Genomic DNA, 18,347 nt, shown 5'->3' with positions numbered 1-18,347 from the left:
TTATATATGATTTAGAAAATCTAAGTTAGGTTACATGATATAGGTTTTCATCTCAAAAAACACAGTTGATTTTTACCATTTTATATTGTGCCTTAATGCAGAAAAAGTGCCTTAATAGAGTTATTTGCCATTTTTAAAGGATGTCTCTTGGTTCATTCTTTGTTTAAAACAATTCTTAGGATTTGAGCAGCTGCCTACAAGTTTTTTACAAGATGAAAGGCAGAAGCATCCAATAAATGTCCATTTTCTAGTCTTTAAGAATCCATAATAAATATTCATAGAAAAATGAAAACAGAGTGCCTTTAGTGCTGCTAAAGTTAATCCCACTGTTAAGACCCACTGCTACTGCATTGATCTAAGAAGCTGAGCCATCTTCTTGAGGGTAAAAGAAAAAAAATAGAAATAAATAGGAAATAAATCATACGTTTTCTGTGTCAGCCTAAAGAAAGTCCAATTGAACTCAATGGTGCTTTCACTGGTTTGTTCACTCTTGTGGAAGATTCTCATGTTTCACATTGTGAAATGTTTCTTTGTAATATATTCCATTAGAAAGACTCTTAAGAAAAACTTCTTACTGGTAATCACAAGACCCAAATATGAAAAAATCTTGACAGTCTCTATTGTTCATCATATCTATATTCCCCTTGGTGAGATGGTTAGAAATCTCTTTGTAATCCTTGGTTGTGAAGTTTAGCTTTGTTATAATGATTGCCCCTGGATTGGAGAATGTTGAAAGATTGTGTGTATTAGAAAACTCTACCACTTCCTCAACTGTACACTCAGGATTCAAAGGTGTAAGTTCATTATGACGCAGTAAGGATTCAATCTTATAAACAACTTTTTCCTAAAAAAAAAAAAGGGAAAAGTTTACATAATCAGATCAAATTCCATAATATCAAGAGACTGAGACTGCTCCAAGTTTCATAAAAAAACTGAGAACATGCCGGAAGAAGGCCTATCTTGGTTACCGAGGTAAATCATCTCTTAACAGGGTCCACAATGTCAAATCAGGATACTTGGTGAGAGTTCTGAGCAATAATGCATACAATTATCCATTCATATTTAGTGTGATTGGCTCAGTCATTATATATCCACAATCCCCATTATCTCTCTGTTCCAATGTGTGATGCGCACAAATTTGGATTTATCTGAAGTATTTTCAAAAAGGTATATAATTCTTCCTTTAGTCTACCTCCAAAAGCTCTCTCGGTTTCTTGAACATTTGCTAGGTATATAGACAGGCCAGCAAGCAAGTCAAATAATCCTTGATTAACTTGCATATAGATTCTGCATATCACTAAGCTGATATGCAATCTCTCAATTTGGCGTGTAATAATTATAAGTAAGAAAAAGTGACAGATTTTACTAAAAAAGTAGAAAATCTGAAACTTTTTTTTTTTTAAAGAAAAAAAGTGGCATGAAAGAACTAGTCAAATTCAGAGGCTGCATCTTCTCTTTGGATGAACAATTCATTTCCAGCCTGCCACTAACCATGATACAGGAAAATCTAGCCAGACGGTTTCTGATAACGGAAATCAAAGGGAACATCAAGTTATTAAAAGTACTGTGAGTGACACACTGAAATCGGACACACAGATTTTTTGCATTCTGGCAGAGATTAAAGGGAGCTAGGCAACACAGACAATAAAGGAACAGATAAGTATTATAGACACATCTGTAACTAGACCCTAGCAAATAGCAACACCAAGACAAACCAATACATGAAACTTTTAGAATGTCGGTACAGCAACTCAAAAGACTGAGAAAAAAGGGGCTTTTCCAAGTACTTGAGCTGTGTCCGCACAGGACATCACATGCAGACAGGATTCTGAGCCTACACACATTACCCTATGAAAAATATTTTGCTAAAATGCTTTCTTTTCATAGTTTCAACTTTTTTTAAAAAAAAAGTTTCTGGCTACTTTATGAAATCCTGTTGCATCACAGAATATAAAGCAGAGAATGTGGATATGTCTTAATTCACCATATAGACCAAACAAGGCCAACCTGTAGCTTCTCTAAATGCTGTTGAATTTCCAATTCCCCAAAGCCTAACAGCAAAGGACAAGGAAAAATTTACCCATAATCATGGTAGATTATTTTGTTATTACTGTAATATGATGCATTTTAATCATACTTTATTTATTTTAGTTGTTTTTGAGTTTTATATTAATTTAAATCACTCTGGAAAAATCTGGTCTTAAAGACTAATATGTAAATGTAGTAAATTAAAAACTCTGCTGTTACAACAAGTGTTTATCTACCCAGACTTTTCATATTTGAAAAACATATAAATAAAAAGGCACATGTTATATGGTGCTTTTTGACTGCAATAATCTCACTTTTGTAGCTGCACACTAAAGACCAGTCTATTAGCTTGCTAAGGACAAACGAATTATGGTTCGAGCTAATAAGATGCATTATAACATTGGTATACAGACACTGTACCTTCTAAGCTAACAAAGTTTGGTAATGAAGCATATAGAATTCCTAAATATGTACTTCTAGCAAGAATAAATGCAACCTATTTTTAATGCATGTACATCTTTCAATCGCACCCCATTTGTTGATTACTCTATCCAGCTCCCCAAATGTATCTAATCAAGAGTTTCTTTGGACTTCTCCATGAGTTAGGAATAGATCATACTGTAGAAATTTTCATTCTGCTACTGTAACATAAAGCAGGTGCTGTTTATATCGCCTTCACAAAAGCAGCCATCATTAAAGTTGCACATTAAATACCACATACCCTCTTTAAAATCTGTATATTCATTTTCATAATGCGATTTCTCCAAGTATATTCCTTGCTATCTGATAGTGATATTTAATAGTTTTTAAATTGTACGCTACACTCTTCATGCATGCACCTCAATCAAAATAATTTAATATTTTTAAAATGCCCTTGCAAACACAGTGATAATTACAAATACATTTCTTTAAAAGATTGGATTTTGACCAGTTTCTTAAAACCTGGTAATAGTTTTCTGTCTTTTAAGTATGTTAAAATATATGTAATGACTATTTCATTTATCTAACTTCCAAGTTATGGTTTTTACTGAAAATGTAACTGTCATAATGGAGACACTATTGTATAATCTTCATGTGTTTATTTTTATATAAAATTATGGAAAATGTACAATATCATTAAAATATAGAAATACCATTAGGGGGAGTAGTTAATGCTTGGTTGCATATTGCACAAGGTCATAATGTGGTTTGGCTTTGGTTTTACACAATGCATAAACCCATCACAAGGCATTAGGAAGGAAGGTAGGAAGACAGGAAGGAAAGAAGGAAGGGGGAATACATTCCATGATATTTAAAAGAAGTCTTATCCCTACAAGGTAAAACAGGGTCCCCAACTCCAGTCCGCCACTGGTCCACAGCTCGTTGGCAATTGGGCTGCAGAAGAGCAGGCAATGAGGGATGCTCCATTTGCGCTAGCGGCATGCACACATGCAAAACTGTCCCCTGCCCCTCACCCCACCACTGCTGCTGTTACATGGATCCGGAAAGCTTGGGAACCAGTGATATAAAGGAATTGTTAGAAGACATCTTTTTTTCCCCCCATTTTCCTATTCTTATCTCACCAGACAATAATATATTTGGTTCTGAGGTTAGTTGATCCTTCTGGAGCATTTATCTGAGGAGAATGTTACCCTCAACACTACTAAAAGCTTGGGTCATACATGCATACTTTAAACACTACTAAAAGCTCGGGTCATACATGACACCAAGCATACTTTGATTTAATCTGTTTGTTGAATATTTTGTTGACCGTGCAATGCTTTGGATTCAATTCTAAAAAGGTGCTTTTGGAGCATGTGGTAGTTTTATCATCACACTTGTCTGTAAATCTTTACAATGTAGATAAACAGCATCAAAATACTGCAATCCTCTGTTCTCTATTTTACAAAGACATGGGTGATGATTACTCAGTCCACTTTATACAGGAACAGGCACAGCTGGAGTAGCAAATGAAACAGATAAAAAACATTCTGGTCCAAGACTGCCACCTGTGCCTCCAGGAAAAAAGCCAGATCCCAAATATTCTTGAACGAAAAACTGATTTATTCATGACAATGAAATTGCATTAGAATATGCAGGCTTCAGATCACATGAGCTGACCGCCTTAATCACTTCCATTTTATCTGAATTCTCTTATACTTTTTCTTATTTATTTCCAAAGAAATGGTGTATTTTATGATAAAAAATGGATTAGATGAAAATTGTTACGGAATTAGATGTAATTAATATTCAAAAGACATCATAATACAAATCAATTCTTTTAAAATTTCACGGAGATGTATCCAAAACAGACAAGGAAACAGATTTTTGAAATCCCAGGAACAAAGCCCTAACTATAAAATAAAATTCCTAATTACTTCTATCAGGAACCAACTGATTAATATCTGTTTCTCTACTAATGCAATTAAGTAATCCAACAACTAATTCATTTCAATTATTACATTCCAAAACAGAAGAAATGCTTTGATAAGAGATTTCCCCCCAAAAATGTCCAGTTTGTTTTTCAATTCAGTGCAAATCAACATATTAAGCAATTTTATGATGTGGACTAGTTCTTTACATTTTGATTGAGAATCTATGTTAGTGAATAATTTCTGTTCATTAATTTAGTGTCATTTGTATGAACAATCTATATACTTTTACCAGGCATCACAGCAGCATGATCTCCACCATGACGTCATTGTGTATTGTCATTTTCATAGGTAACCTATGGTTTCACACAGTTAAAAAAAATGCCAAAGCAATAAGAGTGAGAACAACAATTAATATGTGTATATTATAGCAATATACCATATAATTTCCTGATCCTTATTCAGCAATAGCAAAGGAAGAAAGCTAAGAATCCCAAAAATATTCTACAGGTAGAGTACATTTGTTAACTATCTAGGTTATAAATGATAAAAGGAACAAAATTGCCCTTGTTCACATATAACTTTAAATCATAATTCCATTTTTGGCTTGGTGCGATATGTGAACTTGGCCACTATGATAAGCAATAGTTTAAAAATTCTGGTTTAATATGTTGGAACTTTATCATTGTTTGCCTTTAAAAAGATGTCCATCCACAACCTAATCAGCTGAAGACTTGACTGAACATTTCTATAGGCTTAGTCTTAAAGGTTCTAAGACAGTGGTGGCTAACCCTTTTGGGCTCCTGTGCCAAAAATTGTGTGTGCGCTTGTACGCTCGCACTCGTGTGCCAGCACCCAAAAGACAATGTGTGCCTCCCCATGTCCCCTACGCCTGTGCGTGTAATCCCCACCCACCCCTGCCCCCTTACCTGCACTGCGCCTCACAGCTGATTTTTGGCTGGTTTGAGGCCTTTTTTGGCCTCCCAAAGGCTTGAGGAAGGCTTCTGCAGACTTTGCAGGCCGAAAACTAGCCCCGTTTCATCACTGCTGGTATTTTCGGAAAAACAGGAAGTGACAAAACAGGGCTAGTTTTCAACTTGCAAAGCCTGCAGAAGCCTTCCTCAAGCTTTTGGGAGGCTGAAAAAGGCCTCAAACCAGGCAAAAATCAGCTGTGAAGCACGCGCACGTCCAGTGAGGTAAGTCTGCCTGCAGCTCACATGCCAACACAAAGTGCCATAGGTTCTAAGACAACAGAAGAGTAACAAAAGACACAACGATGCTAAAAGTTATGGTACAGTTATGCTTCTACTATTGTGAACAGAATAATAGAGACTCTCTACTATTCACTGCATTGCAAACCCAATTGGAGTGAACAAGAACTAAAACATAGCACAAATCTCATGTTCTTTCTGTACAGATACATTTGTAGGATAGATACAAGCTGTAGGATACATTTGCAAAATTCACTCCAGAGGACCATCAGTTTAGAAACATAGAAAACTGAAGGTAGAAAAAAAATCTAATAGTCTACTGAGTCTGTCCTTTGAGGTATTTTAATGGCATTTTTTTAGTCTGTGATGGACATTTGTTTATCCCAAGCTTGTTTAAACTCAGTTACTGATGATTGACCCATTGCCTCCACTGCAAGTTGGTTCCAAATTTCCATCTCTTTTTCTTTGAAGTAATACTTTCTAACATTATTTGTGAACTTCCCTGCTGTCAGTTATGCCCGTGTTCTTGGTTTTTGCTTAATATTGTATATACTGCCTTCTAGAATCTTATTCACACCCTTATTATATTTAAAGGTTTCAATCATGCCCCCCCTCCTTTTCCTTCTGTCCTTCAGGCTATACATATTCAGCTCCTTGGAACTCTGATATGTTTTCCCCCCTCAGACCTTGTACGATTTTTTTTGGTTGCCCATCTCTGGATCTGTCCAATCTTATCTATGTCTTTTTTAAGTGAGGTCTCCAGAATTGGGCAAAGTATTCCAAATGGGATCTTCTACTAAAGGTCTATATCAGAGGTCTCCAAACTTGGCAACTTTAATGCTGGCTGGAGAATTCTGGGAGTTGGAAGTTCACAAGTCTTAAAGTTGCCAAGTTTGGAGACCCCTGCTCTACATAGTGGATTGGTGGTGATCTCTCTAGTACTGCATCCCAGAATTTTGTTTGTAATTTCTATGTACTATAGAAAGAAGTCTACAAGCACCAGGCTATTATTGTCATAAATCTGCACATTTTTAATGAGATAGTGGAACCTTCGTTGTTCTCCACATTTGGCTTATATGAGTACAGTTAACAGAGATATCATCAACACAAAAGCATCAGTCCTTCAGTTTAGCTCTACATTTTGACAAAAACAACAGTGAGAATGGCTTACTATTGGGACTTGCTTAAAGAAATGAATTGTGCCTATGCCTCCAAAGGAGTGGGGGGAGAGAAGCATATAAAAACTTTGGTGTGACTGTGGACTCCATTAGGCTTCAGGATGGTTATTTTCACAGAAAGTAAAATTGTTGTTCTGTTGTTGCCACTGGTAACATTAAACACCCATCCCATAATAATTATTATCACTGTAAAAGAACTTTATCACTGTAAAAGAACTTTCACTTCTTTTCATGTGGAATTAGAAAAAAAAGATGACATGGCATCTACTAGAGTCAACTTTCAGGCCTCAATCAAGTGAAACGTCCAACCCTACTGTGTTCACCACTGACCACAACAAAGGCTGTGGTTTCTCCCACACTTGCTTTAAATAGATTTAAATTAATGCTATTCATCATTGGATGAAAAAAAAAAGAGAGAAATTTAAAAGTACAGTAATTTAAGAAAGATCAGCCCGGCCAGGAAGATTGGGCAATTTTTATGCTATTGTATTTGCTTCATAGCTATAAATGCAATGCATTCCATTCAAAGGCTTTTCTTAAAAGTTTCACTAGGAACATTCTTTTCTGGAGTGATTGGGCCCATCTGCTATTTCAGGATACAGGAAACAGCTTTTAAATCATGTGATATTTCTTTTCTGAAAACACCTGGGAGAATTCTAAGAAATATTAAAACCCTAACATGCCTGTCTTTATTTGTTTCTGTTTTGGAGAAAGCTTAGCCACATGACTGAATAGGTGCCAACAGTTCATGATATAGCAAATACAACTAAATTCCACTACTGTTAGGGTTCAAATTAGCATGGATGCTTACCATCTCAATTACAGCACCAGGGAGAATGCAGTTGTCCTCATCTAAATCCTGCTTCTGTCAACTATAGTCACTCACTGCTAATGGTAGAAACAGAATCCTTTGCTTGCCAGAATAGAAGAATATCCCTTTCTATGCAGTTTTAGATCAAGTGTTGCAACCTGGAGTAGAATATAAAATCTGTGGCAGTTAAGATTAAAAATCATGTAAATATTTATAGGTGACTCTTCCAAGACAGAGAATAAACCTTGCGGAATTCCACTCTGAGCCTGTGAAATTTGAAGGAAAAGCATTATCGCAATAATCCTTCCACAGAATACAACGCGAATTTTCACAGGAAAAACAACAAGAGTCAGAAGTATGAGAGTCCACATCATAAGCATTTTAGCTGCAAAACTACATTAATTCATCACAAAAACTTTGTGAGTACAAGAATCAAGAGTGGCTGAAGCAATAATAATGTACATAACTCTTCTACAATTTGTTCCTACAGCTGTTTTTAGATCTCAAGTTGCCAGAGATGAAGAGACAAGATACCTTTAAGTCTCTTTGGGGAGATGATTCTCTGGTATCTGACTCTGTTGAAGTGCTAAACTGCTAAAATCTGAGTATCCTTTTACCTCCCACCAATATCAGTAAAATGTTGGAAACCTATTGTCCAAACTGGAAGAGAATAAGTGTAATGTAAAAAGCGTCTTTCAGCTTTCAACATGCGCTATAGGTACAGTTTTACATTGGTATAAACACTGAACAAAATATCTTGGAAAAGCTTTACAACTGGGAGACAAACCCAGAGATTAAAAGCCTTCTGCTACAACTCGTTGCTTTTGGTACAACTCAGAAAAATTTGGATACCCTGCTATCTCATTCATATTAGGATTCCTTATATACGTGGTAAAGCATAATTAGCCCAATATGTAATGTGCAAAGATATATATCCCTATCACAAGATATGTTTTCTGCAGCAACCAAAAGATTCCACATGTACTTTAATTTACAATTGCTTTCCAACTATGTAAAAGATACAAGCACCTCTGCTCACCTGCTCATCATAATATCATCAATACTTGCAGCCTGGAACTTATTCAAAATCTTTCTGACTATCATATCATATTTAAAATCATGCTCCTTGGTGATTTATTTATTTAATGTACACACAGAATCCAAACAATGTTGGATACCCAAATAATTTAAGTTCTGATACAGATCATCGAATTACTTGAATCTACGTTCATTATGGCATCTGGTTCAGATATTGAGAATGAAACATATTTAATGTTATAGCTTAAATTTAAAACGAAATGTAATTATCTTTACTATGAGTCACATACAATTCTAAAAGGAATTTCTAATTCATTTGGGGAGAAACTAGAAACCTCTGTGATCTTACACCTGCTTTTTATTAGTTCAGAGCAGGTTCCCAATCTGTTACCTTGGCCATCTGGTTAATCAGCAAATCATGTACTATCATTCAAAGGAATAGCAGTAATAAGTAGAAACCAAGGAAAATGCTATCTGATATAAACAAAGGTTATTTGTTTTCATTTTATTTATAATAAATAATGAGTAATTGAACAAGAAAAGGGAACTATTATTTAAAAAGATAAAATAATTAAGAAAAATCCTCAGTCCTACATTGATGTTGAAATAATATGATAAGATTAGAAATATATGATAAAATTAGAATTAGAAATATATGATAAAATAACTTTGTTTTTCCTGGACAGTATCATGGACTACAAAGACTTGTAACTATTTTATTTGCAACTTACTGTATACCTGAAAAAATGCTGCTGCAAAATATAAAATGATCTATTATCAGGATGAGTATAATGAATGTCATTTATTATTATTATAAAATTACAAAGTCCAAATCCTATAACAGTATCCAATATATTTTATTATTGAATATGTATCATCTTATTTCAGATTAAAGACATGATCCCATCTAGACACTGATTTATTTCCAGAACAAAATACATTTTCACCATTATCAAAATTAAATTGGCCTTGTAGTTAGTTTAGATTCAGTACTTAATCGCATTAAAATCTATACAAAACAACCTAATTCAAATGTAAAAGGCCTAGCTTTTTTAATACACTTTATAATTTTGAAAAATTCCTCCTGAAGTTTTTTTTAACTATTTTTTTTTCAAATATAGATTGCATTCTTTAATAAATAAATAAATTCACTGTGGAATAAGGCCGTGGAGTTTACTTCATAGCAAAAATGAACAGGCTTGTGCTGTTAAAAGTCATATCCAAAACAAGCAATAGATAAAGCCTTGGACTATTGTGTGGCCAACAGGATACAGCTTTGCCTGCAGGAAAAAGGCTAAAAAAGAAAAGAAGAAAAAAGGAGAAAAGAAACCCACACAGAAAATCTTTAAACTTTTGCACTGAACCCAATACTTGAGCTAAGAATTACTTTTAACAATGTGATCCTGTTAGCTGCCGCAGTAAAAAACAAGGAAGTTCTTGCTTGAGTGGCTCCTAATGAACAAAGGTTAACTTTATCACAAAGGTCAAATGCCTGGTGGCGAAGGTTGTGACCCCAACAACTTAAATGGTGACCTTGCCACGTGCCTAGATATGGGAGATTCTGATACAGATCATCTGGTTAAAAGACTGGTCATAAATTTCCTGGAGACTTATACTCCCACAAAGAAACAATGTTTGCCACAATCATTTCCAACTTGTCATTTGATACTAGGGAAGCAGAATCAAGATATATATAAATTACATACATACATACATACATACATACATACATACACACACACACACACACACACACACACACACACACACTTATTTATATATACATACACAAACACACATATCTCTTTTTTTAGTTAAGGTTCACAGAAGTCAGCTCCCCCCCCCTCTTTCCGTACTGTAAAATCAGAATAAACATCTTGAGACCTCCAAGCAGATGACTTATTGTTCACTTTATTTTGGATATAAGGGAAATATTTTTAGTCACGAAATTGCATTTTCTTGTTACTACATAGGACCAATATTTTTTGTGATTTAGTCTAGTTGGAATAGGACAGCGTGGCTAAATAATTTAAAAAGTTAGACTGAAAAAAGGTAAAATGTGGGAAAACATGAGATTTTTAAAGCAACCATGGTACACGAACTTTTAAAAAGAAAGGGACAGCTTGTCTAGAAAAGATTGACAATTAAATTACCTCAGAAGAGTATGAAGTAATAGTAATAATAATATACGGAGTGAAGACATCACAATAATTTTAATACATACTTATATGACAAAAATCTTACACAATGTGAATTTCTTTCCATTTCTGATAACAAAAGTTTTACCAGATAAAAATGTTGAAGATTTCTGATTTGCTGTTCAATTCTCATTGCATGCAAGTCGATTTTTGTATTATTTCTTCATTTTATACTGGCAAATTCCTTACCATAATTAATAAGGTTACCGCCATTTGGAAACATTTGACAACAATGAATGCCTAAAACTTGTGTTAGTGTTCGCATCTGGTGTAAACTATAAGCTGTCACCTATGTGTGAGTTGGGTGGCTCTATAAATTTTTTAAAATAATAAACAAACAAACAAATAAATGCCAGTTTCATTACTACACCTGTCCAAGAGAAGTTAGTATGAACCTCATTAGTATTCTGGGGTGACAAAGGATTCTGAGAAATATCAGAATAAAGCAGACTTCAAGTACAGGTAATCCTTGACTTACAACAGTTCATTTAGTGACCAAAGTTATAACGGCACTGAAAAAAGGACATATGACCATTTTTCACACTTATGACTACTGCAGCATCCCCATACTCACATGATTCACATTCGGATGCTTTATTGACCGTTGTAGTGTCTTGGGTCATGTGATCCCCTTTTGGGACCTTCTGATAAACAGTCAATGTGGGAGCCAGATTTATTTAACAACAGTGTTACTAACTTAACAATGGCAGTGATTCACTTAACAACTGAGGCACGAAAAGTCATTAAACGGGGCAAAAGTCATAAAACAGGGCAAAATTCATTTAACAAATGTTTGACCTAGCAACAAAAATTTTGGCCTCAATCATGGCCATAAGTACAGGATTACCTGTACAATCTTTCTCCCTCATTTACAAATAATGAATGTTGCCAGTGATATATTGCATATAAGGATAATAGATATGCTTTTCATCCTTTACAGGTGATTACTGAAATATTTTCCAAAACAGGGCATAAAATGTGATGCAATACAAACATGTAATAAACTATAATAATATGTATTCTAAAAGTACTACAAATCTATTTTTATTTATAACAAAACTACAAGTACCACCTGTATTTTATATAGAAACACTGAACTCAAATGATCTAAGTCTTGAATAAATTATATAGTTGAATTGTATAATACGTTTAGTTGGTTTTCAAAACAATTGAAAAAGGTATTCAAAATGAGAGTTGTTATTCTTAAGTGATAGGAAAGCAGAGGAGTTGTAATTAAAACATTACAATATTCTCTTAACATCTATAATGCAGCAAAGGGTTATATTCGGCCTACTTGTATTTATTGTTTCTTTTTCCACTTTGTGCGTTTTATTTTTGCTAACAATATTATAGCGCAATTATAGTTTTAGAAAATATGTTATAGCTTTTGGGCTTTTTTGCAATGTTACCAAATAACAACTTTAAATAACTAAATCAAAGTGAGAAAGGCATAGCATTTAACAAAAACTTTCAGTGAAATATGAATCCTTTAAAAATCAATTTAAAATTCACATTATACATCAACGAATGTGCAAAAAGAGTTTGCAATATGCCATTAACACCAAATTTATTAAACTTCTATATTTTATTTTTATTCTTAATTCATGAATTTTTCCACTCAGTACTATATATATATAGAGAGAGAGAGAGCTATGAACTCTCACGGAGGCCACGATCTATTGTAAACATTTGCACTTAATAAAACACAGCCATTATTACACACACACAAAACACAGATCCCAAATAAAAGTCAAAGACTTACAGTATTGGTTTTTTTAAAATCATCTCTTTATCAATATTTTCATATGCTTCATTAGTGAAAAGTGCATAATAGTTCATATTCAGAGCACACCACTCTGTGATTCAATAGCACAAAATCAAAACTGTAACTGCACAAACCAATTATCACAGTAACACTAGTACATATAAAGCCGTTAAATAGACACAGGCAACTTCACTTTTGTACAAAACCACCTAAAAGCTAACAATATGCCTCACATTTAAAAAGGCTGGGTACAAACACAGATGCATACATTTAACAAATTGAGAAATCTATGTCTTTTCTTCTCCATATCTGAACCAAACTAAATTCTTGGTCAAACTAAATTACAATGACTTGCTTAGAAATATCACTCTGGTGCTCATGTTAGCCACCAAAAGTCATAAGGTAACAAACTTCCTCAAAGCAGGCTGCAGAAAAATGTATTATTTTGCATTAAGAATAAAAAAAACAATGCATATATCCATTTTCCACCATGCAGCGCTGTTAAATTAATAAACCATTCTTTAAAATCGATAATATTCTATTTATATAGAGCAATTACTAAGTACATATTTTAATTTTTCTTCATTAAGTAGAAATTTCTTTAATCGATATAGCAGCTAGTAAGGCCTCTATTTTTGCCTATTTCTTTTTTAGGTATGATAACCATTTAACATTTGACTTATATCACATAAATATTGTTTTCATTTCTTTTCTTCGTGGTCAAATTTACACCAAACTAAAAAAATAATACTAAGAAATAGACAACATTCTAGGGCCAAGCATTTTCAAAAGGGATTCTAATGAAAATGCTTCAGGTACGTTACACATTAGGCCAATAGTGAAAGACACCGTTCTTTCACAATAACTTTTCTTGAACTACATTGCAGTTTTACACAATCTATAGCTTCTCTGCTTCTGAGGTCATCTGGACCACCATATAGACGGAGCAAGCAACACAGTTTAATTAACTTACATGGTCAGGTGCAAGCACGCCTCGCAATGGAATAACCATGTGGTTAAGTCCTTGCACAACAAACGTATTCAACAGTGGACAACTTTAAATATAGGCACTTACCTGCTGCGTGCACAAAGTATGCCAAATATAAATCGAGTTCCTTAACAGAAACCCCTATGTGATGGGGCTGTACACATAGCCCTGGATTTGAGCACTGTGGGGACTTTACAAGGCGTTCGCCATCAGTACTTTCAAGCGGAATACCTTTAAATAAAATCACCATAACAAGGTCCAACCTCCAGACCTTATCTGCTTGCCGTAAACAGTCAATTCTTCTCATTTTGCCTTTCTGGTCTGGATTGGAAAGAACACAACAAGGAGGTTTTTTCCCTGTCACAGTTAGAACAAAATCTTCCCGATATTCAGGCCTGATGTCTTTCCGAAGCTTTGCCAAAAGTCTGGATGCCCATTTCTGTTTAACCTCAGGTTTTTCGCTTAGCAATTCGTCCTTCACCGCTCTTTCTTCCTCTTTTGACATGCGCTTTTCATGTTTTTTAAAGTATTTTCGCTTCCGAGCTTGTAAGTTGAACCATGTGTACGCAAATGCTCGGACATGGGGAAGAAGTGCTTCAATGAAGGGATGAAATTCATCCTGAAAATAATCAAAGTAGAAAAAAAATTACCACAAGGTAAAGGTGTGAAGGTTTTATGTCTTCTGAACTGGTGACTGTAACTTACAACTAGGCCAATAACAGAGCAACACCTATATTATGTACAGACATAAATATTTCTACATTCTGATAACAAAGGAAGAAAATCTCTAAAATATATCATGCAATCAACTTTCTGCTGTCACTCAGTCCCACATATGAAGTGCTGAAAATATTTTGCTATAACAGTGTGAATCGTATTTGCTAAAACAAGCAAGTTCAATAAAACTCATGGCACTTTGCAGCAAATGTTATTTTGGGTCAGAAAGGTGAGACTCTAAGCTTTAAACAGCTGACTTTACAATAGTCAGCTGTTTAAAGTCAATAGGGTAACTCCAAAATCAATTATTTCAAGTCTGCGACAAGACCACTGTAATTTTCATCCATTTTTTTTTTTCAAAAAGGAAGAAGTATATTCGTTTGCTTTTTCCCTGACCCTCTTGTGAATGATGTGACCAACTTCCTATATGCTTGGCAAAAATTGTAACTTTTGAAAGTCTGAACATGATCAGCCAATTACCATCTGATATATGATAAAAATATTTTTTAATTTAAGGTTGAATGTGTGAATGTAATACAATAGAATGCTAAATAAAGTGGAATATATAAAAATAATTTCACACCAACAAAAAATAATAATTTCCACACACAATAATATACAAATCTTTCAACTAAGCTTTCTGATCTTTATTTAGCAAACAATAATAGTATCAAACATATTAAGGCTTTAATACATTCTAAGCCACAAATATTTGAAGAAAAAAAGAAAAGAAACAGAACTGAAAAGCTAATGTGTCTTAAAATGCATTATGTATGTATGCATGTATACAAGGGCTTCTACCCTTTTAAAAAAATATTATGTATACAATCTAACTTGCTAATGAGAGCATTATCTACCTTTTCACGTGTTTTATGTGAATTTTTCCTTTTATAAAACCAAAAAGGGATTTCAAACATTTTTCCAATGTCTATCGTACAGTAAGAAAGATTGTATTATAAATATTTAAATAAATAAAGTATCCTTCAATGGTATAAAACGCCACCCGAAATTAGTAACAGTGCCCATTATTGATACAAATGCAGTTAGTTATAAAACCATATATAGAAAATGTGCAATATAAAACTATGATCCATGAAATGCACTATTTTAAAATATTAGGAGGTCTCTTGCCGAATTTGAGCTTTCTTTGTAAGAAGAGGAAGCGCTGTTGGCATATTAGAAGACAACATGGTCTTCCTCTTGTTCCTAGAAGTATGTGTCCTTCAATATTGAATATCCACTATGCAAATGTATACATGCCTATTCAGAAGATAGTTCTTGTGAATTCATTGAGACTTACTTCCCCTAAGAATGAATAAGATGAATGTTTAAATTTCTCAATTTATGTAATTCAGAAAACTAATCAATTCTTAAAATAATTTGATGGGTATTCTTTTAAAGGGTATTTTTACGTAATGCTACAAAAATGTCTAAAATTCTTTGATCAAATGCAAGAAATTTCAGAACCAAAAGATCAGGGATAAGGGGGAACGCAATAAATGAAAGAGTTTCACCAGTTGGATCTTGTGTTATCTTCTAAAAATAATTACCCGCTTTCTACAAGCATAATGAAAATATTGAGTTGAATTAATTTTTTACAGTAAATATTTTTCAAAATAATATAAGTAGATTAAGTGTATTGCCTGATTTTGAAGGAAAAAATGACTTAATATTTATACCATTTAATATATGATTACATGTAACAAAGAAATAATTTACATAAATCCCATGAAAAAACCTAGAAAAATATTATATTGATAATTAAGTAGCTATATTTTCATAAATTTACTCTCAAATCCAAGATAGCCACAACCAGAGCTGCAACTAAAATAATTATGCATAGAACAGAAAATGTTAAGGCCTTTCTCACATGCATACAATTGCCAACAATACCAAAAAGAGAGAGAGAGAGAAAGAGATTTGGGGGTGCTTACCCTTCTATGCCATAAATCTGTAAAATTACCCATTCTAAAATAAAAGATTACTACAAATCTTTGTGCTTTCTTAAATGCATCTCGACTTTATTTTAAAAACTTTTTTACCATTTATTAACTATACATAGAGGCTCACATTTTGAAACAATGTTATTGTATAATGAAATCCAGCAATGCTATTATATACAGTTGAAAAAGGAAGACAATAGCTTAAAAATCTACCTAAAATATTCAAAATCCACCAAATGAGTTTCTCGTAATGATATAATAAAGAGATCCCCCATTGCTGATATAAGCAATGCTATCCAGATTGGGTTCCGTCAAACCATGTATGAAAGATCAATTGTTCAAGAAGGATCTGTCTACTCTATAATACATTATATTTTAAAAAAATAAGGAATATTATTATACATATGCACAACTAAAACAAATTATTGCTTTCCAGGTTTGCCAGAAAATTTAAGAACATTTAGATGTGGGTCAGAATTACTTAAAAATGAAAAGTAACAACTACCACCAAAAAAAGAAAAACGACAGGTATGTATGGTTTTCTTTTTAAAGTTGAAATTATAAGTAAAAGTTCTATAACATTAAATGAAGAATTTTAGGATTTTTTTTATATCACATGATCCCATTTATATCTTCCAGATTGGCAGAAGAGGAAAATAACAAAAGTGAATTTATAATACTTTTTATGGTTCACAGCTATGAGTTCTTAATAACACTTTACCATAGCTATACAAATACATTTGAATTATTTAACAAAAATATTAACGTATATTTGAACGTGGTATAACAACAGTGAAGCCATATTTAAGAAAAACATAGCATAGCAGTATTTAGAAATAATTCACTGATCTGCTCCATTTGAAACTTTGCCAGATTTATAAACTTTCACAGCATTAATATTTCCATTGTCCTAAATCTATATAATAATCTGTGCGTCTAGGATAAGCTGTTAAAATACAGCCAAAACAGTATATAATAAACAGCAAATAGGTAATTTCCCCTATATTACAGGGTAAATGTAGAGATCCCCTTATCATATTCTAATCTTCCAGTACTATGGATGGGTGTTTAAACAACATGTTAAGCTAAGCCTTTCTTAATTTTGAAATCTTTTGGTCCAAAGCAATCAGGTGTCATGTATACAACTTTTTGAACAGATTCTATAAATATGTCTCTGAATCTCTAAATATTTCCAAACTTACCATGAGACTGGAAAACAACATGCCACAAAGTAACTCTTAGGTTAAGGACCAAGGTGCAAAAAATATATCTGGAAACTTATAAATGTGTAGCAAGGCCTAATAAAAGACCCCTCCCCCTTGTGGGAGATGGGAACCGAGGACATTTTATTGGTGTTTAAAATAAAAAAAATATTATCTATTTTAAGAAAGTAAGCAAGCAGAAAATAGATTTGACTTGAGTTTTCTGTGAGAGATAAAACTTCTGAAAAAGTTGGCTTTGAAAAATTCACCCTCAAAATGCAGTAGCAGTTATCTTCTACTTATAATCAATGTAGTCAATAAAGTTTAATGGCATTGTATAGTATTTTTGATTTGATACATTGTTATAAATACACGTATTCTTTGGCTCTAGGTGACAGCTTTTGTGAATCATTGGGCACAATTTTTCCAAGTTATTCATTCCTAAGTTTCTCACTGGGTCATTTGAAACATGTATTGTTCATTTTTCCTTCTTTCTGGTGTTTTAAAGGTGTTCAAAGTGCTCAATTCCAAACCACCCTTTTCATCACCATTTAGAAACTAAAGTATACAAGTGTTTTGTTTTGTTTTTTTCTGTGGGGGCAGAAGTGCTGAAATGGCAATGGAAGAAACTACACAATTTCCCTAGGAACTTTTCCCGTTTCACTGTTCAGAATGGGAAATACCAAAGGTCTTACCAAGGTTATCAGTTAGAAAAAAAAGGGGGGGCGAGCAATGTAATTTGCTAAAACCATCAGCAGAATCAGAAGTGCAACCTATTTTTCTGATTTTAAATCGTGGCAACTAATCTCAGAAGGAGCATGGATGGGGGTAGTGTGGGAATGTTGCCAAAAAATCTGGCGCTGCATTAGAGTTTTCTGGGGGGGTAAAGCGCTGGGGGTTGGGGGGGGAGTTATGTA

General features: G+C 33.6%; 1 protein-coding gene and 1 pseudogene across 12 annotated transcripts in view; both read right to left on the bottom strand.

Moving 5' to 3' along the window:
- The window catches only part of NFIA (nuclear factor I A), a 479,105-nt gene that overhangs the window by 295,524 nt on the left and 165,234 nt on the right, over positions 1-18,347 (bottom strand). For all 12 annotated transcript variants that reach the window (XM_087960371.1, XM_087960370.1, XM_087960368.1 and 9 more), the window contains exon 2: positions 13,656-14,187. In XM_087960371.1, the coding sequence (XP_087816497.1) occupies positions 13,656-14,187 (532 nt within the window). The remainder of the gene's footprint in view (positions 1-13,655; positions 14,188-18,347) is intronic.
- On the bottom strand, positions 69-1,322 carry LOC113410873 (BTB/POZ domain-containing protein KCTD6 pseudogene; annotated as a pseudogene).

This window comes from Notechis scutatus, chromosome 3, assembly GCF_049901735.1.
Source record: "Notechis scutatus isolate UNSWTSFEM ecotype Mainland chromosome 3, rNotScu1.2, whole genome shotgun sequence".
Taxonomy (NCBI): domain Eukaryota; kingdom Metazoa; phylum Chordata; class Lepidosauria; order Squamata; family Elapidae; genus Notechis; species Notechis scutatus.
This window is presented reverse-complemented; position numbering and strand designations above follow the sequence as displayed.